Raw genomic sequence first — 27,816 nt, forward strand, 5'->3', positions numbered from 1 at the left:
TTTTAGAGATGCACAGAAAAATCGTACATGAAATGGAAGTGCATCTTTTTGTACTTTTTTTGTATTTGTAGAATAATCATTGCCTGGTAGAAATGTAGTGAAGACAAAGAAAAAGACAGAATTTGATTTCAGCACATAAATCACCATCGGTCTCCTGGACAGAATCGATAAAAGAACAATATTATGCAAACTTTTGAAGGATCTCTCAGCTGGACTTTTACCTGAAAAAGGTACAGACTATGGCGGACTGTTGACAGACTCTCAAAGGACATAAATTCACTAACATGTATAGTCTTTTTTTACATCTACGCTTTGGGCCTTTGCCTATCCACAAAACTGAACATGTTACTCTGTTAGCTTTTTCATATTTACAGCCCAGTGGGGTGTGGGGGCACATTTGTGATAAAACATTTCTTCAAATTAGTAGTCCAATCACCTTTATTCCGCTTTTTTCTGGCTGTAGACATCTAGATTGTGGGGTGGTGATGGGGCAGTGGATAAGATTCATACCTTTGGTGAGAGAGACCCAGGTTCAATTCCCACTGTGACACATTCACCAATTTGTCCCTGAGCAAGACACTTAACCCCTAGTTGCTCCAGAGGCGTGCGACCTCTGATATATACAGCAATTGTAAGGTCGCTTTGGATAAAAGCATCAGCTAAATGAATGTAAGAATATATTTTGATCTTGGACTGACGTCTTATGGCAGCTCAACACAAAGTTGTGTTATCAGAGACATCCCCTGTAATGTATATTACAGGTTAAGAGAATAAAAACTTACCACTAAATTACATTTATTCATTTAGTTGTCACTTTTATCCAAAGCGACTTACAATTGCTATATATGTCAGAGGTCGCACGCCTCTGGAGCAACTAGGGGTTAAGTTTCTTGCTCAGGGACATGTGGTGGATGCGTCACAGTGGGAATTGAACCCGGGCCACCACCCCATTTAATTTTGAACTTCTAGCTTGACAGTCTGGCGTTAGCGAGACGGATGAAATCTATCACCATATATATAATTTTGATGTTACAAAATTTATATACATTGTGCTATAGTACATTTTCTGCACAAATAATTGAGTAGCTGTTTGTGGCTAATTCAGCCAATTAAGTACTTGACAAATCAACGTATTTAATCACATAGATGCAAAAATCCTATTTAAAATTATTTTTTGCATAAAGTAGTCCCAGTCTGTGATTGGCAACATATCCTGCCTGAAATATTCTAGGATTGCTATCGCGATATAAACTGTATGACAAATTTACATTATGTCATCTCCCACAGTAGAAATTTACTACTTGTGGAAATTAAATAAGAATGCTGAGCACTTACATTTCTAATTTGAGGGTATGATTTATCACAGCTGTTCATCTCGACACCTACTGGACTCCAGTTCCATTACTGCTGCAGAAAATATTATAGCAACTACTGTCATTTTCCAAACTATCAGCTGATTCTGAGTAACTTCACACTCTCCTGTACTCTTTTGTCTTAATCCGTATTGTAAATAACATGCAGATATACAAAATCTTCAAAGCTTCCCGGTGGGCAAGAGAATCTCTGTGTTCCTCCCTGACAGCATGCTAATATATTCACTAACTGTATAAAAACACACACCTGTTAACATTGTGGACGCTGGACGACAATGATGTTGTTATTCAGTGGTAAAATACTTTCTGAAGCCAGACGAGAGCGTTACTAGCCATCTGTATTCAAGTGCCGCAAAGACCTATAATGCTATAAACTGTCAGCGTAGATGAACAAAGCCTGTCAATCGAATGCGATGACATATATTGTGTTTGCTCCTAGATTCAGACAGTTTGCTTTTGAGTATTACCTGTCAAGAAACAAAAAGATTTGATTCAATGATGGTTGGGCTTTGAGTTGGGGGACGCGTGTCCTTACTGAAGTTATCCTCTGGAAGTCTTTATAACGTGTTAATATCTGCTTAACTGTGTTGCTGTAAAAGTAGTGATAGGTCGAGAAGAAGTCGATGAATATTCTCTGTAGTTGTACCATCACTCCTCCATGTGTGCCCGGAGATCAAAGACAGCAGAGTGCCGGACAGAAAGATGAATTTACATTAAGGGGCTGTTTATTCATCAGAACGAGGTTTTGTATTTACTACTACCACCCTATTGTATTTCCAAAGCATGTTTTGAGTATGAATAAAGCCCATGTAGCTTTTGAATGCTAATACTTCAAGTCCCACCCGCTATTATGAGATTGATAAATGAGAAGCTGTAACTGTATCTCACCTATTGCTTATGGGTTCAAATAAGGGTCAATAAGATTTTGAGTTTGTGAAATTATTTATAATTTCAACACCTGTGGTTGTATATCACCTTTTGTAAAAGTGTAGCTGTGGAAAACATGTTAGAATTTGTGTGTTATAATGAAAATTTTGGCCAAAAACCTCAGCATTGAAATAATTTCAGATCTCTTTTTTTTGAATTATCATTTTATTTTCTGCAGCTACAAACAGGGCAGATCAATATCTCAAATGAATTAAATTTCGTCAAATGTTTTGGTTTGATGTGTAAAATGTCAACACTGTGAAACCTGACTTATTCCAGCGAGCGCAATGCGGTTCAGTCAAAAGGTGACGTAGACTTCTACATTAGCTGTCTTGAGTCACGACAGTCCGGTAAATTATTATCAATTACACCATAAGTTAGGTTCTCCAACTGGGGGGGGGGGCGGGCATAGAGCCACTTCAGGGGGGTTGTGGATGTTGACTGGACCTAAAGTTGAAGTTCATGTGGTGACAAACACAAGTTTTCTGTTGCTAGCAAGGCTATTTTGCTAATCTGAACTTAATCGCCTGTTTTGTTTTTGATTGATAAAAATCATATCCTATGAGGCGAGTAGACTCACCTCTGCTAACTAGACTCTTGTATCGCCATGGCAGTTGACTGAATAGTGGATGGATCATCTCATGTTCACACAGGTTTATAAATGGTAAAATACAACCACAGAATTTGAAGTGATGTCATAATTTCACAGTCAAAATGTTCTGTCCTTTATTCGAGCCCACAGCAGGAGGTGGATTTATAAACGCTGTCGTTGAGCATTTGATACTTAAAAAGACAGATTTGTAGGTCGAGAATCATTTTAAAAAAACAGCCCCTGAAAGTAAAACCAGAATGAAACGATGAAAATTTGTTTGAATGAGACGCACAAGTTTAAACGCCATCCGAAGGTCTTGGAAGTTTGTCACTGTCAGCTGATTTGTTCACGCCCGGCTGGAGATGAGAATTTAGTCGAGCTCATGTCCAAACTAATGCAGATTAAGTTTAAATAATGTACCTTATGCTCTGCATTTACTCTCAATTCACAAAACAAATATTCTGCATAGATAATGTTATGAACTTGCATGTGGATCAATGGTTTTCAAAACTGGAAATCAGATACATTATTAGATTGATTAGAGGAAAAACCTTTAATTTAATGGACACAAGTTATTAGGTGATGTCTTGTGTCACCTGATCTTAAGGTCCCAGCCTTTCGAGCGTGAACAAGACCACAGAGGCGTTTGGTGCCGTGTGAAATAGGCAAAGCAACAGAGGTGTGTCGTAATAAATGTTTTCATCCAATAAAAAGTGATGTGTTTCATTAAAACGGCTGTGTTGACTTTCCTTCACTCAGACGCAGGACAGGAAAAACAATTTCATCATCAACATAGTGCTTTTTATTTGTTTTTGGGGTTAGGGGTAACATTCACTGACACCTCGTCAAAACAAAAGGTGTTCAGACTGAACGTGAAGTCAGTTTTAAGAGGAGACGCGTAGATAAACAACGTCGGAAGCGGACGACTCGATGGTGTCAACCTGTAAACAAGATCAATTGATGCGCCAAAAATTAGGAGACCACCATCACTACAACCCACATATGTATAGGTGGCGTACTGGTTTTAAATACCGGAGGTTCTCGTCTATTTATTACTCGCTGAGCCGCAGTGGAGGGACGGTAGGAAAAGACTGGAAGAAGAACTTTAACGACGTAGACTAGATTTGATAAACTCAAACTGAAGCTTCATATTAACTTCAGATAAGCTCGTATACTTCTATGTTTGTTCTAAAAAAGACTGAGGATTGTGACCCAAACACTTGCAGTGAAAGAGCATCAGGATCTTCTAATGTCCAGTATGAACAGAAGGAATGATAGAGAGCCCAAGTTTGCCCACCATAGTTTGTCCTAAAACAGTAAATTAACATTTAGTTTTGTGTGAAACCGCTCAATGAACTACATCTCTTGTCTCGCACAACATATGTTAATGACATTTTAGCGCTGTGCTGCTAAGCTAACATTCATTGCTTGCTTGCTACTAGCTAGGTAGCTTAGCTATGTTCCAAGCACAGATGTATCTCACCTGATGTGTTCAATAACATTAGCTTTAGTGACATTAGCGTTAGCTTCAGCAATGTTTGCTTCAGTGAAGTTAGCTTCAGTAATGTTAACTTTAGTGACATTAAGTTTAGCTACATTAGCTTCTGTGACGCAAGCTCCTACGTCATTAGCTTCAGTGGCGTTAGCTTCAGTCGCTGAGAGAAAGTTATGGCGTCACATATGCGACTTTTGGGTTTGTGGTCTTTGTAAATACGCATTTTCTTAGACTTAAACAAAGACGACAAACACAAAAGTCACACGTGATGCCATAACTTTCTCTCAGCAACAGAATCTAATGTCACTGAAGCAAACTGAATCTAATGTTACATTACTGAAGTTAATTGAAGGGAACATCCCTGAAGCTAACGTCCCTGAAGCTCCAGCTACAAAAGCTAACGTCATTAAAACTCACATTACTGAAGCTAACGTCAAAGAGCTTCCTTGTGTAGATGATGTGATGAAAAGACCAGGAGTTGTTGGATTAAACACGTCAGGTGACTTATATTTATGCGTGGAACATAGCTAAGTTACCTAGCTAGTAGCAAGCTACTAATGAATGTTAGCTTAGCATTACAGCGCTAACATGTCAGTGACGTATATTTTGCAAGACGAGAGATTTAGTTCATTGAGCGGTTTCACACGAAACTAAATGTTACTTTACAGTTTCACGACAAACTGCAACTCTTGAATTAAATTATCTTTGAACTGACAAACGTGTGAAATTCTGTGTACAATTCAAACAGGGTCTAAACATTAGTTGCCTCCTGCCGTTGATTACCGTACATATTTTTCTGAAATAAAAAAGGTCCCATCATGGTGAGACTAAGGCTTTCTATCCATTTCTGCAATGGCAAGCAGTTTTAACATTTATTCCTTAAAACTTACAAGTCGCTATTTAAAATCTACTAGTACTTATTTATAAGTCACTAGTAACTTTTTCCATTTTACTAGTAACAATTGATTAGATACTAATACTTAATTTAGTAACTATTCCATTAGTTACTAATTGCACTTTTTTGCCTCTGAAATCTATGGAGCTCTGCAGTTCAGATATCACATTTTCATTAGTTACTAGTAACTATTTAAATTTTAATAGTATCTATTATTTGGATACTAGTACCTATTCATTAGTTAATAACTATTCCAAAAGATACTAGTAATATTTTCATTCTTACTAGAAATTGTTTTGGGTTATTGGTCATTCATTAATGACTAGTAAAATGGCTTGTTGATAGGAACATTTTAATTTTACTAGTGACTGATAAATAAGTACTAGTAGCTTTTCAATAGCGCCTTTTAAGTTTTAAGGAATAAATGTTAAAACTGCTTGCCATATCCATCTGACTGTTGTTAAACGACAGACTTGAAATAATTTGAACTTAGTCCTTCAATAAAAATGCCGTACAGATGTCCCCATCTTGACGCTTTGAAACAGTGAAGGGTTTCCAGCTCTGCTGCTTCAGAGTTCCCTTATTCTCTATATGTGACTACACAAGATGAATAATTTAGGATTTTTACTTCAGGAGCGTGCATACGGAAAACTCAGAGGAGGGCAAATTATCGACGACTGACCACAAACGGACTTCAAGTTCAGTCTAAACACTTCTATCTGATCTGACCAGCAACAATGGCTGATAAATCAAAACTCTACAGTTCTGATACCTGACAAAGGATGTGATTATAGTCAGTTAAGGGTTAGGGGTTATGGTCTTGGTCTGAACTTGTTAAACATGATCATCTCTTTGCTTTACCTCATTTTAGAAGAAATTTAATAGTTTTTAGTAAATGGTGTCCAGGAAAAATACATATCAGTCAGTTTAACATCATTTAACACTCTGGAAATGTATGTCATTTATGGTAATATTTTGTAAGTTAATTGATTTGACAAAGTAAATTGATTAATTGATAAGTAATGACTGAATCAGCCTTATTAAGTTACCGCTGATACAAACATGTCCTGCTGCTGCTGTTGCACGTTAAAGGTTTAGCTGGCGAACCAATGGGAAGCAGCCATCATCAGCACAACGCACATGTTTAAATCGTGGGGTCAGAGGTCAGCCAACACTGGGGCTCCTGAACCACCACCAAGGTCCATCATTGGCAGCTGGGCCACCGGGCCGTCTGCACTGAAAACGTCCCGAGCAGAGAAGGAGAGGACAGTTTCAGAGTGTTTGACCTTTGACCTCTGCCACGTCTCTCTCTAGCTGTTCCCCGCCGCTCGCAGCTCCATCCTCTGTTTCAGCAGCCGATCTCCAACCTCCTGCAGCCGATTGTTCAGCTCCAGGTACTGACGGCATTGCTGGAACTTCAAGTCCACGTCGCTCTCTGAAGGCCGGGACGAGCCTGAGGAGGGAAACAGCCGGAGAGACAGTCAGTAAACTACAGGAGAGACAGTCAGCAAACACACGGAAAGACAGCCAGTAAACTACAAGAGAGACAGTCAGCAAACACACGGAAAGACAGCCAGTAAACTACAAGAGAGACAGTCAGCAAACACACGGAAAGACAGCCAGTAAACTACAAGAGAGACAGTCAGCAAACACACGGAAAGACAGCCAGTAAACTACAAGAGAGACAGTCAGCAAACACACGGAAAGACAGCCAGTAAACTACAAGAGAGACAGTCAGCAAACACACGGAAAGACAGCCAGTAAACTACAAGAGAGACAGTCAGCAAACACACGGAAAGACAGCCAGTAAACTACAAGAGAGACAGTCAGTAAACTACAAGAGACAGTCAGCGAACACACGGAAAGACAGTAAGTAAACTACGAGACCAAACTACAAGAGAGACCGACAGTTCACTACAAGAGAGACCAACAGTAAACACACGGAAAGACAGTCAGCAAACTCCAAGAGAGACAGTCAGCAAACTCCAAGAGAGACAGTCAGCAAACTCCAAGAGAGACAGTCAGCAAACTCCAAGAGAGACAGTCAGCAAACACACGGAAAGACAGTAAGTAAACTACGAGACCAAACTACAAGAGAGACCGACAGTACACTACAAGAGAGACCGACAGTAAACACACGGAAAGAAAGTCAGTAAACTACAAGAGACCAAACTACAAGAGAGACCGACAGTAAACACACGGAAAGACAGTCAGCAAACACACGGAAAGACAGTCAGTAAACTACAAGAGACCAAACTACAAGAGAGACCGACAGTAAACACACGGAAAGACAGTCAGTAAACTACAAGAGACCAAACTACAAGAGAGACCGACAGTAAACACACGGAAAGACAGTCAGTACACTACACGAGAGACAGTCAGTACACTACACGAGAGACAGTCAGTAAACTACAAGAGAGGCCGACAGTAAACTACAAGAGAGGCCGACAGTAAACTACAAGAGAGGCCGACAGTAAACTACAAGAGAGGCCGACAGTAAACACACAGAGAGACCGACACTACACTACAGGAGAGACCGACACTACACTACAGGAGAGACCGACAGTACACTACAGGAGAGACCGACAGTACACTACAGGAGAGACCGACAGTACACTACAGGAGAGACCGACAGTACACTACAGGAGAGACCGACAGCAAACTACAAGAGAGACCGACAGTAAACACACGGAAAGAAAGTCAGTAAACTACAAGAGACCAAACTACAAGAGAGACCGACAGTAAACACACGGAAAGACAGTCAGCAAACACACGGAAAGACAGTCAGCAAACACACGGAAAGACAGTCAGCAAACACACGGAAAGACAGTCAGCAAACACACGGAAAGACAGTCAGCAAACACACGGAAAGACAGTCAGCAAACACACGGAAAGACAGTCAGCAAACACACGGAAAGACAGTCAGCAAACACACGGAAAGACAGTCAGTAAACTACAAGAGACCAAACTACAAGAGAGACCGACAGTAAACTACAAGAGAGACCGACAGTAAACTACAAGAGAGACCGACAGTAAACACACGGAAAGACAGTCAGTAAACTACAAGAGAGACCGACAGTAAACACACGGAAAGACAGACAGTAAACACACGGAAAGACAGACAGTAAACACACGGAAAGACAGACAGTAAACACACGGAAAGACAGACAGTAAACTACAAGAGAGACAGTCAGTAAACTACAAGAGACAGTCAGCGAACACACGGAAAGACAGTAAGTAAACTACGAGACCAAACTACAAGAGAGACCAACAGCAAACACACGGAAAGACAGTCAGCAAACACACGGAAAGACAGTCAGTAAACTACAAGAGACCAAACTACAAGAGAGACCGACAGTAAACACACAGAAAGACCGACAGTAAACACACGGAAAGACCGACAGTAAACTACAGGAGAGACCAAAACTAAACACACGGAAAGACAGTCAGTAAACTCCAAGAGAGAGCGACAGCAAACTCCAAGAGAGAGCGACAGCAAACTCCAAGAGAGAGCGACAGCAAACTCCAAGAGAGAGCGACAGCAAACTCCAAGAGAGAGCGACAGCAAACTCCAAGAGAGACAGTCAGCAAACTACAAGAGACCAAACTACAAGAGAGACCGACAGTAAACTACAAGAGAGACCGACAGTAAACACATGGAAAGACAGTCAGTAAACTACAAGAGACCAAACTACAAGAGAGACCGACAGTAAACTACAAGAGAGACCGACAGTAAACACATGGAAAGACAGTCAGTAAACTACAAGAGACCAAACTACAAGAGAGACCGACAGTAAACTACAAGAGAGACCGACAGTAAACACACGGAAAGACAGTCAGTAAACTACAAGAGACCAAACTACAAGAGAGACCGACAGTAAACTACAAGAGAGACCGACAGTAAACACACGGAAAGACAGTCAGTAAACTACAAGAGACCAAACTACAAGAGAGACCGACAGTAAACACACAGAAAGACCGTCAGTAAACACACGGAAAGACAGTCAGTAAACTACAAGAGACCAAACTACAAGAGAGACCGACAGTAAACACACAGAAAGACCGTCAGTAAACACACAGAAAGACCGTCAGTAAACACACGGAAAGACCGTCAGTAAACACACGGAAAGACCGACAGTAAACACACGGAAAGACCGACAGTAAACACACGGAAAGACAGTCAGTAAACTACAAGAGAGACAGTCAGCAAACACACGGAAAGACAGTCAGTAAACTACAAGAGACCAAACTACAAGAGAGACAGATAGTAAACACACGGAAAGACCGACAGTAAACTCCAAGAGAGAGCGACAGCAAACTCCAAGAGAGAGCGACAGCAAACTCCAAGAGAGAGCGACAGCAAACTCCAAGAGAGAGCGACAGCAAACTCCAAGAGAGACAGTCAGCAAACACACGGAAAGACAGTCAGTAAACTACAGGAGAGGCCGACAGTAAACTACAGGAGAGGCCGACAGTAAACTACAGGAGAGGCCGACAGTAAACTACAGGAGAGGCCGACAGTAAACTACAGGAGAGACCGACAGTAAACTACAGGAGAGACCGACAGTAAACACACAGAAAGACAGTCAGTAAACTACAAGAGAGACAGTTAGCGAACACACAGAGAGACCGACAGTAAACACACAGAGAGACCGACAGTAAACACACAGAGAGACCGACAGTAAACACACAGAGAGACCGACAGTAAACACACAGAGAGACCGACAGTAAACACACAGAGAGACCGACAGTAAACACACAGAGAGACCGACAGTAAACACACAGAGAGACCGACAGTAAACACACAGAGAGACCGACAGTAAACTACAAGAGAGACCGACAGTAAATACACGGAAAGACAGTCAGTAAACTCCAACAGAGAGCGTCAGCAAACACACGGAAAGACAGTCAGCAAACACACGGAAAGACAGTCAGCAAACACACGGAAAGACAGTCAGCAAACACACGGAAAGACAGTCAGCAAACTACAAGAGAGACAGTCAGTAAACTACAAGAGAGACAGTCAGCGAACACACAGAAAGACAGTCAGTAAACTACAAGAGACCAAACTACAAGAGAGACCGACAGTAAACACACGGAAAGACAGTCAGTAAACTACAAGAGACCAAACTACAAGAGAGACAGTCAGCAAACACACAGAAAGACAGTCAGTAAACTACAAGAGAGACAGTTAGCGAACACACGGAGAGACCGACAGTACACTACAGGAGAGACCGACAGTACACTACAGGAGAGACCGACAGCAAACTACAAGAGAGACCGACAGCAAACTACAAGAGAGACCGACAGTAAACACACGGAAAGAAAGTCAGTAAACTACAAGAGACACCGACAGCAAACTACAGGAGAGACCGACAGCAAACTACAGGAGAGACCGACAGCAAACTACAGGAGAGACCGACAGCAAACTACAGGAGAGACCGACAGCAAACACACGGAAAGACAGTCAGTAAACTACAAGAGAGACCGACAGTACACTACAGGAGAGACCGACAGTAAACTACAAGAGAGACCGACAGTAAACTACAAGAGAGACTAAACTGACATGTAGTCAACAGTGTGCACTGCTGGACATTATGTTTTATGGAGTTACTGTATTTTAACATTATCTTACAGCAGCTGCCTCCCTGTTGACTCTGCAGGTCTGTGTGGACTCACCTTGTCCAGTCTTCTCCAGGATGCTGAAGACCGGATCGTTGGGAGCAGCTTTGGTGAGGTCCTCCAGGATCTGGTCTACGGTCGGGGGCTCAGGACGGCTGGGCAGAACCACCCGCTTCTTACTTTTAGAACCAATATTCATTCTGCTGCCGCTTCACCTCCTGCATCTGTGCACAAACCGTCCATCAGTTTACCTGCCACAACAAACATGAGACTGAACAGAGAGCAGCTGCAAATCCCGCGCTCAGGTTCCTCCTCCAGGTGTTCCCCGTTAACGTTGATTACCTGGCCAAGCACTGCTGATCAACAGTGGCACTGAATGTTATGCACATATTATGCTTAATAACATCGACTTTTTATTTAGGATGTATTCCCTGTGTACTATAATTCAACATACACAGCCCCACACGTGAAGGGAGGATACCTTCACCAGACTTCTCTTAATGCATCTATTAAATTACACGTATGTGTCGATGAACGTACACAGCTTGCAAAACACTGACTAAAATACATTTCCGAAATGCTACGTGTTAACTCTTTAATTCGGCATAAAACACAACAGCAAACAATTATTTATTTCAATAAAGAATCAACTTATATAACTTTAGCACAGTAGTAAACCTGTTTCGCGCAGGTATCGTCCGAGGACAATATTGCTAACTTAATCGGTCTCTACGTGGAAATGCGTTGCAGCCCCGTGAAATATTTCTAAGCCGAATTTGACAAAAACTCCTTAAGATTCGTCCAAGATCTTCGGTAAAGACACAAGACAGTTACATATGTGCTGTTTAGCAATTATAGTTCAACTTCCACAACTACTCTACGGAATTCGGCATTTTCACTGAACAGGCCAGAAGGATTAGTTTGTAGGTGCTCACCGGTGAAGTTGTGTTGCTGGAAAACAGCGGGAGGGTCTCAGCTCTGATCCAGACCGTCTCCTGCAACTAACACGGGACCGCAGGACGGTCAACACGGGAGCGAAGCAGGTGAAAATGCATCGGTGGCGCTGCTGGATGGGAGAATGGACGCAAACAGCACGCCACGTCAACGTGTTACCTGCCACGTCAGTACGTCGACAGTCGACGCACGAAGGCCACGCCCTCGTGAAACGTCACACGCTCTCCTCACAGAGGAAATTTGCTTCAGACAGAATTAATTTTCTACTGGAATGTTTTGTAGAAATGAGAATGTGTTTTTCTGTTAACAAACTCTTTTTATTCTTTACTTTACTATTATTCTTTATTACTTCTGCAGTTATCCTTCTTTGGTTAGATTATAATTGACACCTATCCTGCTGCCTTTGGTGAATTTGTAGTTTTGATGAATATGAAGCCTTAATATGATTTTTTATGTATATGTGATGCCTCAATGTTTGTCATGCTCTTGGTATGCATTTAAATGTTAATAAAGTTAACAAAATTACAAAAGGACCATTTATTAGGTCTAGAGGAAGGGAAAGGGACACATGTTACTGTTTTGCTCTTGAGAAAATACATTTTTCAGTCATTAACTGTCGGTAATACTAAAATTATATGAATCCAAATTCAATACTAAATATTTAGCAAGTTTCCTGGAATGTTTATATCCCTTCAAATGAAGAATTAAAATCTTATGTGTGTGACTGACTTGTCAGGACCGGATTTTGTTTTGTTTTTTAGCACAATGACAAAATCTAAATCTAAATCTGAACTCGCCCAGACTCTAAACAGGGTCGGACCTGGTTAGTACTATGATGGAGGAATAAATCTTAAGACATTTGTCTTGACAAAAACTCAAATTCTGCAGCTTCTCTGTCGGCCTCTGCTGGTTCGGTCCAGATTTGCAGATGAACGGTGACGACTCCCAGACAAAAAATATATAGAAAATAAGAAAACATAACTGTGTTAAGTAATGTAAAGTTTTTTTATGTTGAATATATAGGTGTGTGTATTTACCTGTAGATATATTACTTATGGCTACATAAATAATATTCACAAAAGCCATATTTCTAATATAACCCATCCATAGATCAGTATGTAACCGTAAATACTTTAAATATAGTATATACCATAGAGTGTAGTGAATTAAACAAGGTATTTTTTCATATGTATGGCCATAAATGAAATCAAAGACACATCAAAGAGATGAAAAGGATTAAAAATCCATCTAGCAGCTGTGTGAGGCTGTACTGACGTTACACACAAAATATAGATAATGAACATTACACCTGCTAAACATTAGCATGTTAGCATTGTCTTTGTGAGCGTGTTAGCACGCTGACATTAGCATTTAGTTCAAACCTCCGCTGTCTCACAGCAGTCTTGTTTTTATGAGGCTGCGATCTTTGCACCTTCCGTCCGACAGAGAAGTCAAGTGTTCAATTTCTTCTGATTAGTACTTTTTATTTCTTATCATAATGTAATTGTCATATCAAGGTCATGATCTCGTTTATCTTAATGAACAAAACAAAACACATATTCCATAAATAACAGCAACAGGTGTAATGAGAAAGAAAAAGGATACAGTGTCACTGATGCAAAGCACCCGAAGCTGAAACCACCAGATGTTGAGCTTTCACCACCTGCAGGCAGAGTGCTGCAGCTGCTGCAGATGTTAAATATAAAACATTAAACACTCGTAAACAGCAGCTCTACATAAGCAGGAAAGTGCCGCTGTAACTCGCTGCCTGCAGGTGATGCCCTTGTTAAAATCTCAGCGGATGTCTTCTGCCTGCAGGAGGCGACGCTGACGTCTGCAGGTTACTTCCCTTTCCTCCGGGTGGTGCAGGCTGGCAGGTGGATAAGCGTTCTCACAATGATGGAGCAGCTCCACAGAACCTGCAGTCTGCTAAACGTGAGCTGGTGAGTGTTATTATCCAGCTTCAGGTGATTTACATAAAAAAAAGAAAAGAAAATACATCCCCTGAGCCTCAGAAAGCCATTAACAAATAAGAACAATAAGAAACAGGATGTAAAATCAGTCTGTCTGCAGAGTTTTGAACCAAACTCTCACATTTATATATTAAAGCCTGTTAACAGATAAAAATATATGTAATATTATGGTATATAAATATAACCTATCTGACATAAAAAGGAAATCAGTCCCTTTGACAGGAGGTGTTCTCCTCTCTGCTCCTCTCCCCCCACTGAGGCTCCTCCTCTTCCTCTGCTGCTATCTGCAGGACTGAAACAACAGGAAAGAAGCTGAACCACGACTTGACCGGAGGTTCTCCAGCATGCTTGGAAGGGGAGGGCGAGGGAAGGGGTCATCCGTTGGATGAAATCTGCAGCTTCACCGCTAGATGCCACTGAATCCTGCACACTGCTCCTTTAAGTAAGTTGCACACATGCTTTAACGGCGCTGACTGAGCACTGAAACGCCGTTGGGCAGAGGGAGAGCATCGCCAGCGGCTTGTGAGTCTTACTGTGTGTTAATAGAGAACGTAAAGGGAGCTTTTCGCACGCTTGCAAAGTCAATGCAAACACGTGAACAGACGTGAAGTCACGCTGCAAAACCCAAATGACATAATTATCGGGAGTGTTAAGAATAAACACAAGTAGTCAAGTGGTGAAAATTCTATGCGTTGAATGTGAACACACCATTACTAAAGAACACATGAGCTGTACTAAAGTGCATGTGCGACTTATAAAACGCGTCGTCCAGTCACCTCCTGCGCTCCGTACTCCTGCCCCGGACTTTATCAGGGAGCATCCAGGATCAGTGATGTAACGGCGAACCCTGCACGTGACTTGATGAATGCTTAACTCAAACTCTTCTTGCTGATGTTTTCATCAAATCAAGCTCCCAAAAGGATCACTATTATATTTCCTTGCTCTTTATACAAGACTAATATTTATTTTCCAGCTTATCTCCTGTGGCTTGGAGTTGGAGTCGATAGTTGTTGCAGCTGATATTTTAAAAACCAATCAGCAGATTTGTAAAAATATCAGTCAGGGAAACTGATTTCTCTCAGCGCTGATGCTTCTAGTCTAGCAGCAGGCCGGGAGGGAGGGGTGTTCGAAGCTTCCAGGTCTCCGTAGCTTCTTGGAGGATCCTGTCAGCTCCTGCTGCTGCTACAGCACCACGTTAGAAAAAAAGCTGTTTTACCTCTAAAACGTTACAACACTGATGTCCTAAGAGGGTCACCGAGGGTCTAATGATCCTCTAACCACATTCACTGACTGTAAAATATGCCACTGACACCAAACCAGTAGACTTACCGTACTGCTTAACCCAGGTAAGGCTGGAACAGTGAACAGGACAGATGGGTTAGTATGTTCAGTCCTCATCTCTAATCTGAATGTACACAATGTTCATTTAATATTATATTAACTCGCATTTTAACAGTAAAGAGTCCTGCTAGCATCCCACAGATGCAGCCATGGAATCGTACTTATCAGTTGATTTGCAGGGCTGAAGGACATTTGAAGTAAATCTGTGTAAATCTTTTGGACTAGGTTGAACGTTTGTGGACACAAATATGAGAAATCTGTCCTGACCATGTTGACCTTTGAGGAAATAGAAACAGCACACAGTTCTGAGGCAGGAGTTGATGGTACAAAAACATATCTTAGATAAACTGAATATTTATTTGGTGTGTTTGCAATCGATCTAGCTAGCTTGCTAACGGAATAAGAATATGGTGAAAAATGTCCCAAAGACCAAGACTATGTCCTCAAAGGTCCTCTCTTGTCCACACCCCAAACATAATCAGTTTGCTGTCATTGAGCAGGAAATAAATTAATCGCTGTGAGGACGGACTGAAATGTCAGCAGTCAGGGCCATGAAGTGATGATACTGAGCTGGAGTCAGGACAGTTAGCTTAGCTTAGCATAAAGACTGGAAGCAGGGGGAAACAGCTAGCCTGGCTCTGTCTAAAGAGTATTTAAATGGACTGACCAACTCCTTTAAAGCTCACTAACTAACATGATGCATGTCACTGTTCAGTCTGTACAAAAAGAAGTGCCACAGTTTGTAGTTTCAGGAGGAGTCTGTTTCTTCTGCCTGAACGGCTCATATGAAGTTTACCGAGACCCTTCGCGATGGGGGCCGCTGGGATTTTATCTGTCCTGCCAGTTGGTTCAGTTCTGTATCGATACTCGTTTTCATGACTAACTAATAATAAATAAATTCATTCAGAACGGGATTAGAATTTAATATTTTAAACAGAACTATGTTTCTACAGTGAACAAAGTTCAACGGTAAAGTTTACAGCAGTTGGGTTAACAGGAATTATCCAGATTTTAAGGTTCATAGCTGTGCTTTACTTACTGGTCGTTCTTCGCTCGGCTCTGATGGAGCTACTTTAGCTGCTGATGAACTCGGTAAACTTTTGGGTTCAGGCTGAGCGACCGGCTGTCCCGGAGTCACCAGGGCTTTGTTCTTTATCAGGGTGGTCAGGACTGAAGAGAGGGAAGACAGGAGAATTCAACCGAGTAAATGCTTTTAAAAGCTAATGTGTAAGCACAACGTCCAGGTGTTGAACCGGTCTGTACCTTCTCTGGTAAGGTTCTCGGCGGCACTCATGGCCCTCCCGCCGAGGTTGCTCACCATGTTGTCCACCATGGCCTCGTGGCGGAGGAAGATGGGCCGTACCACTTTGTCGTAGATTATCTGGGAGCCGTTCCAGGACATCGGAGCCATGCACCACAACAGGAAGAGACACTGGAACCACAGAGGACAGAGAGATCCACATTAGTCCTAGCCTGGGTTCAGACCTCCGAATCCCTCGTCTCTGATTCTGTAGGGGAATCTAAGAATCTAATAATATACATGTGGGCCACGACAGACATGTGTTGCTGAGTGTTAATGGTCAACTTTAAGTCCTAACTTCAACAATCACTGGTTCTGAAGTGTTCTCTCTCACCTTAAAAGCATAGTAGAACGGGAACCAGTAGAGGAAGATATCGGAGAAGAACTCGCCCAGGCTGAAGACGCCGTACACCACCCAGTACGTCAGCCATTTTGTGTCGTCTTCTTTGCTCGGACTTTCAATGGCTTTGATTCTGCAGATACGAGAGGAGGCAGCCTGTCAGAATGTTTCAGGCGAGCCGTCCATCACGCAGACCTTTCAAATACCGCCATAACCGTCGTACAGTAGAGAGCCTAGGCCTTCCGGTGGACCACCAGGGGACCTTATTACGGAAATATGTATATAAAAATATATAACGAGTATATTCTTTATGAAATAAGGTTCCATGGGGTGGAAGGGGAAGGGAGGGACTTTATTTCTCTATTTTAACTTAGACATAAGCTGGAATCCTTTGCTGAGAGCTTCCAGTTCAGCACTCACGTCCCAAAGGCTTTAGGCAAAGTAATACGAGAAACACCAGGCACCATCTGTCTCGTTTGCTGTCTTGACTGGCAAACAAAGGGACAGGCAGAGCTGTATCTTCACAGGAAGTACTCACGAATAATAAGCTGGATAGACAAAACCAATCAGGTTGCAGAGGAGGGAGGCACCATATCCATACACCAGGTAGAGTCCTGTCAGTGAGACGGCACCTGGACGAGACACACAGGAGACAAACTGCATGTCCACAATGAGGCAGATATACATAAAAAACGATATTAACTGACGAGTGACGAGACACTTAACCCACAAGACGAGACGATATTTTAACATTTGTTCTAACATCTTCAACTCTTAAACATATGAGCGATTTATAGTGGAAATGTTTTTATTTGTGTGGGGAAACACAAAGTTTAGGCAGCAGGTGACAATTGTAAATCTAACCCTCTAACAGAATGTAAGTGAGTGCAGCTCTCAGTCATTCTGTGCTGCTTTCAGATCTGTTTCTCCTGCAGACCAACTTTTCTCCTGTAATATCCAGTCAGCTCACATGCAGCCATGATTTAGTCCTTCCTCCTCTTTTGTCATGTTCACAGGGGGAAAACTTGGCCCAAAAGAAACTGTCAACAAGTTGCTGATCGGTGCTGCACGGTTTTGGGTCATTTTATAATCAGTAGCTTGTTTTTTTAGCTTATTACTTATTGTTACTTATTTTAGACAACGCACGTTTGTTTCTTCTATATTTTAATTGCACTGCATGTTTTCTTATTTTGCAAAAAAAAAACCTTCCTCAAAACATTTTTTTTGTTAGTTAACATTTGCTGTTCCAAGCTATTTGTTCAGAACATTGTTCAAATGTTTTCAAAGAGCGATGGGGACATGTGACCGGCGTCCCCGGTGTAAATGACACCTATGCAAGCAGGTGTGTTTGCAGCAGAGGCGCGTGCATGTGAGTGTGAGTGTGGGGAAAAGAGAACTGACGGGAAAAGCAGAATCAAGAAGTGGTAAGGTGGAGATTGAAGTAGGATTAAAATGGTGAAGTAAGGAATTGGCTATTTCTGACCTGAAATCCAACCAACCGCCCGACAGGCAGATCATTGATCGATCAGGTAAAACAATCAGGTGTCGTGACCTGAAACTACACGTCAAAGGACGATCAGCCAGAAATTCAGCCCGATTGTAAAATGAGTGTCTGCCCGGCGTTAGAGGAAGCAAACAGAATCAGAAAGCTTTCAACTCTCTGCAGACTTACAGACAAAATAAACACAGACACCGAAGGTAAGAAGGTAAAGGCTTCAGAGGGTTGAACAGCCGCAGGTCAAATGACTGACAGACTGACAGAATAAAGACCACGAGGACTCTGTTAACTAACCTGCCACCTCTGCAGATATTCAGACCCAACCTGAGCGGCAGACAGACAGGAAGTAAAAAACCGTCCTACCTCTGATCAGCTTATGTGGCGGTTCACACATGGAGGCCGGCTGCTCCGCTGTCTGTCCCTGTGGATAATCTGCTTTAAGTGTCCCGCAGAGTGGGGGACACTGTGCACCAGGCACTACAGTGACATCATGCCAGCGTGTTACTGATCCACTGTACGAGCACCAGCGTGGTGTGAATAGACTGCTGTTCACTGCTCAGGAACTGAATACTGCGAGTAACAAACTGATCAGTGTTCAATATTCATTGTTTGTTTCTCCTCTTGTTAATGCAAGAGTTTGATCCGGAGCGTCGCTGCAACAGTGAGCGTTTATATTTAAAATCTCCCGTCACCGCAGCCTCCCTGCATCCAACGCTCCCGGTTAGATCCAGGCCGGATCAACGCTTTCAGCAGGCGTCTTACTGTCATCAGCTGTTTTTAATTCTCCACATATCAGGATCAAAACCTGAAGATCTGCTCACACTCACTTCTTTTAAAGCCTAAAACTTCTCTGTTTGCCACTGCATATTACTAAATTATATATAATAATTATATTTTTGTTGTGGCTGTCATTTTTATTTTACTGCACGATTTGTCTTAATCTATTTATTCTTATTTTTATCTTCATTTAATTTAGATTTTGCTCCTTATATATATATATATATATATATATAGCCCTGTATGTCTTTATGTAACGCACTCTGAATTGCCTTGTTGTTCCAACCTGGATTCAGCTAAAGATAGTTTGTTAGAGCTAATCGGTTTGAGTCTGATTGCAGCTTTTAAATGTGAATATTTTCAGGTTTCTTTGCTCCTCTGTGACATTAAAGTGAATATCTTTGGGTTGTGGACAGAACAAGACTTTTATGGACGTCTCCTTGGGCTTTGGGAAACACTGATCGACATTTTTTTACAATTTTCTGACACTTTATAGACCAACGACTAATCGCTTTATCGAGAAAATAATCAACAGATTTATCAACAATGACAATAATGGTTAGCTGCAGCACTATTATGGAAAGAAACACCCTTCTGTATCTGTGTAACTACAAGTGTGTTTCTATCTGTTCATATGTACACTTGAGCATAAAAAACCTGAATGGAAAAACAAGAACAGTGGAGATAATAAAGTCAATTATACTGCAGCAAGATTCAAATATGTAGAGTTATAATTACACAACATTCTGTGTAAATGGTAATAACCTGACATGTTGGGCCTCCGGTGTCAACATGAGAAAGGTTTGTGATCAAAAGTTGCATGTGGATAAAACCAGAAACAGAGTTGATGAATAAACGCTGACCTATGATGAAGCGGTGGGGAAGGCCACCAGATGTGCTGAAAGCTTCAGTAGTAAGTGGATGTTGAGTTTTAACTAAATGTTGCTTTCATATTTAAAAAGAGAGAAAATAAAGACCAACACGCACACAGTGATTTAGAAACGCCTGCCTTATTTTCAGACATGTTGGTGCCTCGTAGGTACAAAAGGTTTAGATGCTTCAGCCGGCAGCCGTGAACAGTTCTCGCTCTGAAATCTCGTGAGAGTTCTTGCAGGAAGACGACGGTGGAAACATGAGAGGAGTTTGTTGTGTTGGAGTAACGTTGGGAAATAAAGTCTAGCTAGCAGCTCCTCTACGTACACAACCAACAAGAAGCACTTTTTGTGGACGCCATTCTGACAATTGCAATGATTTTGGTGACCATATATGAAAATATAACAGACATATAATCTACTGACTATGTGTTTCTCAGGAGAACATTTAGATCATCTGTCTCCACTCAGCAGTTCCCATCATCGGGAAAACATCCACTATCAAATCAAAGAACACTAACATCTTCCACACTACTCATGAGGAGCCAGTCTATATATCGCTTCCAACACCTCGAATCAACTTCCCGATCCAGCAGCATCAAGTCAGGTCAGTTTTATTTATACAGCCCAACATCACTGTTTTCTTCAGGGGGCTTTACAATCTACAGACGACACCTTCTTCATCAGATGATCAAGAAGCTGCAGCACCTCCACTAGATACTAAACCTCCTCAGCGACAGACGGTAAGTTTCGGGACGGCAACATCTCCATCCATCCCCGCCAACACTGAAGCCCCACTGGTCCTCGGCCCCTTCCTCTACACCTGTCTACACCTGCAACAACTCTTAGCAACATAATTCTTTTGTTCTTCTTATCTTTATTCAAAATTATATACAGTTGAAGTCAGACGTTTACAGACACTCAGACATTAAAACTCATTTTTTAACCACTGAGCAGATTTCATGTGAACAAATTATAGTTGTGGAAGGTCCGTTAGGACGTTTCTCTTTGTGCAGGACAAAAGTTTGTTCACAGACAGATTATTTCACCTGTAATTCACTAAATCACACTTCCACTGGTCAGAAGTTCAAACAGAGGTGGATCTTCAGAAAGGACTTGAACATGTCAGCAGCTCGAGCAGTTCTGATATGAAAAGGTAAAATAATTGGGAGCAGCCACTGAAGCTCTGTAGCTTTCTTAGTTTTAACCTGATCTGGGAACATCGAGGAGCATCGGATCGGACGACCTCAGTGCTTTGACAGGAGAACTCATAAGGGTCAAAAGGTTGAGTGTGGAACGCTGGACACTTCTCACCCTCAACGGCCGCCATCTTTGCTACGTAATGGAAGGGGAGGGACCAACAACGGATTTTTAAACTTGTGAAAATGGCGGCCAAGGAAGCTGCAGCGGCTGCGATTGTAAAAGTAAAAGTACGTTGATTTACTGCATGTATGTGTACTTAAGGTGTGCGAGTAGGGAGGTCAACAAACCCAACTCAGTTTCATCAGTTCTGTCTGAAACTTACAGTGAGAAGCTTGTGAAAAGCTCCCCGGACCGTTTGACCCAAGTTAAACTACTTAAAGGCAACGCCACTAAAAACTAACTTGGTCAAGGGCGTCACTTTGTGTTAGAAAGTGGTGAGGACAGAGGGGCTCACAAGACGAGACGATCTTTAAACAGGGTTTTGAGGAAATCTTCAAAAAGTCAAAGTTTCTGCACCAATTTGGGGGTTGGTGATTAGGGCTGCAACGATTAGACGCGTCCTTACAGAGATGCTGTTTAAGGGAGAGGTAGCGATCTTCATGTAGGGAACATTTCTGGTTGTTCGTTTCTAACTGCAGTGCACCACAGGAAGTGCTGGGGCAGCATCGCTTCCACTGCGATGAGACCCAGCTTTAAAAAGTAATGAGTAAAGGTTCAAAGTACAGGAACATCTGGCTCGTGATGCAGCCTGCAGAACGTTCTCCACTGAGTTATAGCCTAAAACCTATAAGCACTCTTGATAAATAAACTGCAGCAGCGTGAAAGCTGCCTGTTGCTTTATTGTTCTAAATAGACACTGTTAGTGTAAAGTTGTGGTTTTAGTAATTGCTTTTAATTTGCTTTTACTTTATATAGTTCCAAAGCAAAAATCTTTGTTAAGCAGTTAAAAGTTTTAAAGTTTGTATAAATCGGCCGACGCTGTCTTGTCTTCTTCTCTGGTTTCCCCCTGGCGTTGATACTGGTGTTTATTCTGAATAGTAAACCTCGTTCACTTGATGGTAACGTTAGCTCGTCAGGCTGCGTGTTGGAGATCAGTGAGTCACTTGAAAGATATTTAATTAGGTATTTATATATATTTATATATATTTAACTGGTTTAATTAGGGCGGGGGGGACAAAAATAATCGTGAGTAGTCGACTAATCATCATTAGTCATTAGTTGCAGCTCTAGTGGAGATGGCGCAGTGGACAAGACGCATGCCTTTGAAATGGCTGATTTTGTCTCCATCACATCAATTATTGTGTCCCTGAGCAAGACACTTAACCCCTCGTTGCTCCAGAGCAGTGCGACCTCTGACCTCTCATGTACAGCAATTACAAGTCGCTTTTGATAAAAGCGTCAGCTAAATGAATAAATGTAAATTTACTCCAAACCTCTCACAGAATCTGAGTGAGTGCAGCTCTCTGTGCTGCATTCTCCTGTAATATTGTCCCTGCAGAGTCCTGATTTAGTCTTCCCTCCTGTTTGGTCAAGTTGTTAAAGTTACTGATCGGTCCTGCACGTTTTTGGTCATTTTATAATCAGCAAGTTGTTTTTTTTAGCTTAAGTTAGTGTTTTTTGGTCAATGCACATTTCTTTCTTTCTTCGGTATTTTAACTGCATTGTAGGTTTTCTTATTGTGCAAATGAACTTTTATCAAAGCATTTTCATTTGTTATTTAACATTTCTTGTTCCAAGCTATTTCTCAGAACATTTATGCTTTCATAATGTGGTGGGGACAGAATCAGACATTTGTATGTCCCCAGCGTCCCCGGTGTGAATGACCCCATGAACTCAGTGCATGTAAACCTTTGACCCACTGGGATTGTGATGAAAGAAATTAAAGCTGAAATTAATCATTCTCTCTGTTGTTATTCTGGTATTTCACACTCTTAAAATAAAGTTGTGACCCTCACTGACCTCAGACAGGAACATTTACAAGGATTAAATGTCAAGAAAAAGCTGTAAATGTAAATGTAAACTTCAACTGCATGTTTATACTGACCGTTTCCTAGATATATATATTTTATTACTTCTGTCTCTCCAGGTGTTTATCTGTTGCGTCACTGTCAAATGTAATAAGTGTTTCTTTATACACAGTATAAACTGTATGATATATCCCATAAACTTCTTATATTTATGTTATATCGAGATGATTCGTTTTTGTTTGAGCGGTCTGTGTTATAAAACTACTGCTGCAGAACATTTACAGGCTGACGTTTACAGACAGCAGCTGTTCTACTATCGCAGGAGGATTAACTGAATCCTCTTCAGCCTTCATGCAACAGGTAAGTGCACATCTACTAAATGTAAAACAGAACGACGGGCGAATCATCCAGAACGTGTTGATCATGAACCGAGCTGAGTGAACAGAAAAAGCTCACGTACCCCCGGCAAGGATCTTCTTCTTTATCCCCGTCTTCTCCTCCACCTTCCCCAGAAAATCCGTCACTATGTTCTTCTCGTTCAGAAACTTTTCGGCTCGGTCTTTTATGGACGACAGGATGTCCAGCAGGCCCATGGTCCTCAATCAGGTCCTCGATCAACAGAGGAGTCAGAGGAAGACGACCTGCAGAGGAGAGGGAGAGACAGCAGAGTGAAATCCTCTGACAGAAACAATCTGCTTTAATGGGGAGAGGAGGAGGAGGGGAGGAGGAGGTGCACAAATGGAGCAGAGCAGAAGAAGACGCGTGACTCGACCCCGTCCTCAAAACCTTTTCTGTTCAGCTGCAGACGAGAAACTGAGCTGACAGCTGACTCACCAGCTGACGGCTTCCTGGAGACAAAGGACTGCTGGGTTTCTGTTCTACAAGGAGATCAGGAAAGTTCTTTGTCCTGAGACTGTTGAGGTGCGCTCCCTATGGCTCCCTGAGGCTCCCTGTGGCTCCCTGGAGCTCCCTGTGGCTCCCTGGAGCTCCCTGTGGCTCACTGTGGCTCCCTGGGGCTCCCTGGGGCTCCCTGGAGCTCCCTGAGGCTCCCTGGAGCTCCCTATGGCTCCCTATGGCTCCCTGAGTCTCCCTATGGCTCCCTGGGGCTCCCTGGAGCTCCCTGGGGCTCCCTGGGGCTCCCTGGGGCTCCCTGCCACTGCTCTCCGACACTGTAGTGGACGCTGTGGATCAATCTACAGCACAGCCCTCAGGAAGGCTGCGGAAAGAGGCAGCAGGAACAGGGTTACAGGGTTTTCATATAAGCAAAATGTTCTTTCATAACTCTAAAGAAAAAAAATTCCAATAGCAAGTAAATGTGTGAAAATGTTCTTAGACCTGGTAGGATCCCAAATCGAAATGAGGTTGGGACCATAGATGGTATAAAAGTAGTGGGCGTAGCCGCCATGACGTCCCCCGCTGGTTTTATGCACGACCGTTTTGAAGCCTCCAGTTTGGCATTCTGGCCGTCACCATCTTGGTTTTTTGCCAAGTCAATAATCATGCTCAGATCAGTGTGATCAGGATACCCGCCAACCTCCAGACATGACAGCCTTAATGTCGACCAAACCTGGTACTGGGGAGTCTTCCCCCCATAATCTATGTTTCAAAACCAGAGACTGTATTTCTTTTAATTCTAGAGAATTTATGGCATATTATAGTTAGTTCATAATAAGCCTTTAGCAATGGAGGAGCTACTTATATAGAGGGGGGGTCTGGGGTTTTATCATTAAACACTGCACCAGTTTCTGCCTTTTCTGCATCACGTTATGGAGTAAATGTTTTTATCCAGGCTATGTCAACGGAAACACAAAACTCAGGCAGCAGGTGACAATTTAAAATATAAAATATACCAGAATATAATTCAGTAGGTGATGATTTAGTCTCTGTAACCTTTTCACCTCAAGGATAAATGAATTCATTTTAATTCAGTTGGAAACTCCAACATATCTGTGTAATCTGACATCTCCAGAAAGATTTTTATGAGAATAACGTCATCATTTAATCACAATAATTTTTTTATCTCCCTATAATCTGCTGTTCATTACTCGCTATACTATAGATGAGACCTGTCCTAAACGAAACTCTGATTCCCAGCTGAGCAGAGCTGTGCTTCAGATTATACAGTTTTATATTGCAAAACTCTACCAGCTACGTTACCTGATCACAAACTGTCTTCCATTCTCTGCGCGAGAGCGAGTTTGCTTGATTCTTGTCACAGAGTCCGCCGGTGTTGCATCAGCGGGGCGGAGTGTCAACGTGCCGAGTCAACGCTATTAGTTATAGGCTACATAAATTTTTCCAATGCGTGACAAAATTGATGTATGGCGTGAGAGCGTGTGAAAAGTGTCAATTGCGTGACTCTCACGCTCAATGCGTGAGAGTCGGAGGACGCAGGTTTAAGTCGCCCCCTGCTGGCCGCTAGAGAGGACGCAGGTTTAAGTCGCCCCCTGCTGGCTGCTGGAGAGGACGCAGGTTTAAGTCGCCCCCTGCTGGCTGCTAGAGAGGACGCAGGTTTAAGTCGCCCCTGCTGGCCGCTAGAGGGGACGCAGGTTTAAGTCGCCCCTGCTGGCCGCTGGAGGGGACGCAGGTTTAAGTCTCCCCTGCTGGCCGCTGGAGAGGACGCAGGTTTAAGTCGCCCCCTGCTGGCCGCTAGAGGGGACGCAGGTTTAAGTCTCCCCCTGCTGGCCGCTGGAGAGGACGCAGGTTTAAGTCGCCCCCTGCTGGCTGCTGGAGAGGACGCAGGTTTAAGGCGCCCCCTGCTGGCTGCTGGAGAGGACGCAGGTTTAAGTCGCCCCCTGCTGGCCGCTAGAGGGGACGCAGGTTTAAGACTCCCCCTGCTGGCCGCAGCCTGTAGGCGGTGCTGACAGGACTGATCCTAGTCTGGAACACAGATGTGTTTTGACAGCGACAGGCCCGCACCTCCTCCCTCACTGAGGACAGGATGACATCCATAGGTTTAAGTCGCCCCCTGCTGGCCGCTAGAGAGGACGCAGGTTTAAGTCGCCCCTGCTGGCCGCTAGAGAGGACGCAGGTTTAAGTCGCCCTGCTGGCCGCTAGAGAGGACGCAGGTTTAAGTCGCCCCTGCTGGCCGCTAGAGAGGACGCAGGTTTAAGTCGCCCCCTGCTGGCCGCTAGAGGGGACACAGGTTTAAGTCTCCCCCTGCTGGCCGCTGGAGAGGACGCAGGTTTAAGTCGCCCCCTGCTGGCCGCTGGAGGGGACGCAGGTTTAAGTCTCCCCCTGCTGGCCGCTGGAGAGGACGCAGGTTTAAGTCGCCCCCTGCTGGCCGCTAGAGGGGACGCAGGTTTAAGTCTCCCCTGCTGGCCGCTGGAGAGGACGCAGGTTTAAGTCGCCCCCTGCTGGCTGCTGGAGAGGACGCAGGTTTAAGGCGCCCCCTGCTGGCTGCTGGAGAGGACGCAGGTTTAAGTCGCCCCCTGCTGGCCGCTAGAGGGGACGCAGGTTTAAGTCTCCCCCTGCTGGCCGCTGGAGAGGACGCAGGTTTAAGTCGCCCCCTGCTGGCCGCTGGAGAGGACGCAGGTTTAAGTCGCCCCCTGCTGGCCGCTAGAGGGGACGCAGGTTTAAGTCTCCCCCTGCTGGCCGCTGGAGAGGACGCAGGTTTAAGTCGCCCCTGCTGGCTGCTGGAGAGGACGCAGGTTTAAGGCGCCCCCTGCTGGCCGCTGGAGAGGACGCAGGTTTAAGTCGCCCCCTGCTGGCCGCTGGAGGGGACGCAGGTTTAAGTCGCCCCCTGCTGGCCGCTAGAGAGGACGCAGGTTTAAGTCTCCCCTGCTGGCCGCTGGAGAGGACGCAGGTTTAAGTCGCCCCCTGCTGGCTGCTGGAGAGGACGCAGGTTTAAGGCGCCCCCTGCTGGCTGCTGGAGAGGACGCAGGTTTAAGTCGCCCCCTGCTGGCCGCTAGAGGGACGCAGGTTTAAGTCTCCCCCTGCTGGCCGCTGGAGAGGACGCAGGTTTAAGTCGCCCCCTGCTGGCTGCTGGAGAGGACGCAGGTTTAAGGCGCCCCTGCTGGCTGCTGGAGAGGACGCAGGTTTAAGTCGCCCCTGCTGGCCGCTAGAGGGGACGCAGGTTTAAGACTCCCCCTGCTGGCCGCAGCCTGTAGGCGGTGCTGACAGGACTGATCCTAGTCTGGAACACAGATGTGTTTTGACAGCGACAGGCCCGCACCTCCTCCCTCACTGAGGACAGGATGACATCCATAGGTTTAAGTCGCCCCCTGCTGGCCGCTAGAGAGGACGCAGGTTTAAGTCGCCCCTGCTGGCCGCTAGAGAGGACGCAGGTTTAAGTCGCCCCTGCTGGCCGCTAGAGAGGACGCAGGTTTAAGTCGCCCCTGCTGGCCGCTAGAGAGGACGCAGGTTTAAGTCGCCCCCTGCTGGCCGCTAGAGAGGACGCAGGTTTAAGTCTCCCCCTGCTGGCCGCTGGAGAGGACGCAGGTTTAAGTCGCCCCCTGCTGGCTGCTGGAGAGGACGCAGGTTTAAGTCGCCCCCTGCTGGCCGCTGGAGAGGACGCAGGTTTAAGCCCCCTGCTGGCCGCTAGAGGGGACGCAGGTTTAAGTCGCCCCCTGCTGGCCGCTGGAGAGGACGCAGGTTTAAGTCGCCCCCTGCTGGCCGCTGGAGAGGACGCAGGTTTAAGTCGCCCCCTGCTGGCTGCTGGAGAGGACGCAGGTTTAAGTCGCCCCCT

General features: G+C 43.9%; 2 protein-coding genes across 4 annotated transcripts; both read right to left on the reverse strand.

Moving 5' to 3' along the window:
* Window positions 1-3,671: 3,671 nt before the first annotated feature.
* On the reverse strand, window positions 3,672-11,996 carry LOC119888394 (UPF0449 protein C19orf25 homolog). 2 transcript variants are annotated; one of them, XM_038698957.1, is made up of 3 exons: window positions 11,840-11,996; window positions 10,962-11,128; window positions 3,672-6,735 (listed from the first exon to the last, which is right to left on the reverse strand). In XM_038698957.1, the coding sequence occupies exons 2-3, from the start codon at window positions 11,101-11,103 to the stop codon at window positions 6,593-6,595; spliced, it is 285 nt and encodes a 94-aa protein (XP_038554885.1). In that variant the 5' UTR covers window positions 11,104-11,128; window positions 11,840-11,996; the 3' UTR covers window positions 3,672-6,592. The 2 variants fall into 2 exon arrangements, with proteins under 2 accessions (XP_038554885.1, XP_038554886.1); XM_038698958.1 differs by having other exon boundaries at window positions 10,962-11,155; window positions 11,840-11,991.
* A 1,329-nt stretch (window positions 11,997-13,325) lies between these two features.
* Window positions 13,326-23,737, reverse strand: LOC119888393 (receptor expression-enhancing protein 6-like). Of its 2 annotated transcripts, none has more exons than XM_038698955.1 (6): window positions 18,674-19,094; window positions 17,351-17,444; window positions 16,807-16,945; window positions 16,436-16,604; window positions 16,212-16,342; window positions 13,326-13,819 (listed from the first exon to the last, which is right to left on the reverse strand). In XM_038698955.1, the coding sequence occupies exons 1-6, from the start codon at window positions 18,702-18,704 to the stop codon at window positions 13,700-13,702; spliced, it is 684 nt and encodes a 227-aa protein (XP_038554883.1). In that variant the 5' UTR covers window positions 18,705-19,094; the 3' UTR covers window positions 13,326-13,699. The 2 variants fall into 2 exon arrangements, with proteins under 2 accessions (XP_038554883.1, XP_038554882.1); XM_038698954.1 differs by lacking the exons at window positions 13,326-13,819; window positions 18,674-19,094 and adding exons at window positions 14,441-15,013; window positions 23,590-23,737.
* Window positions 23,738-27,816: the final 4,079 nt, after the last annotated feature.

The sequence above is a fragment of the Micropterus salmoides genome, unplaced genomic scaffold, assembly GCF_014851395.1.
Source record: "Micropterus salmoides isolate LMB-PRFRI ecotype aquatic unplaced genomic scaffold, ASM1485139v1 Ms_hic_scaffold_5, whole genome shotgun sequence".
NCBI lineage: Eukaryota > Metazoa > Chordata > Actinopteri > Centrarchiformes > Centrarchidae > Micropterus > Micropterus salmoides.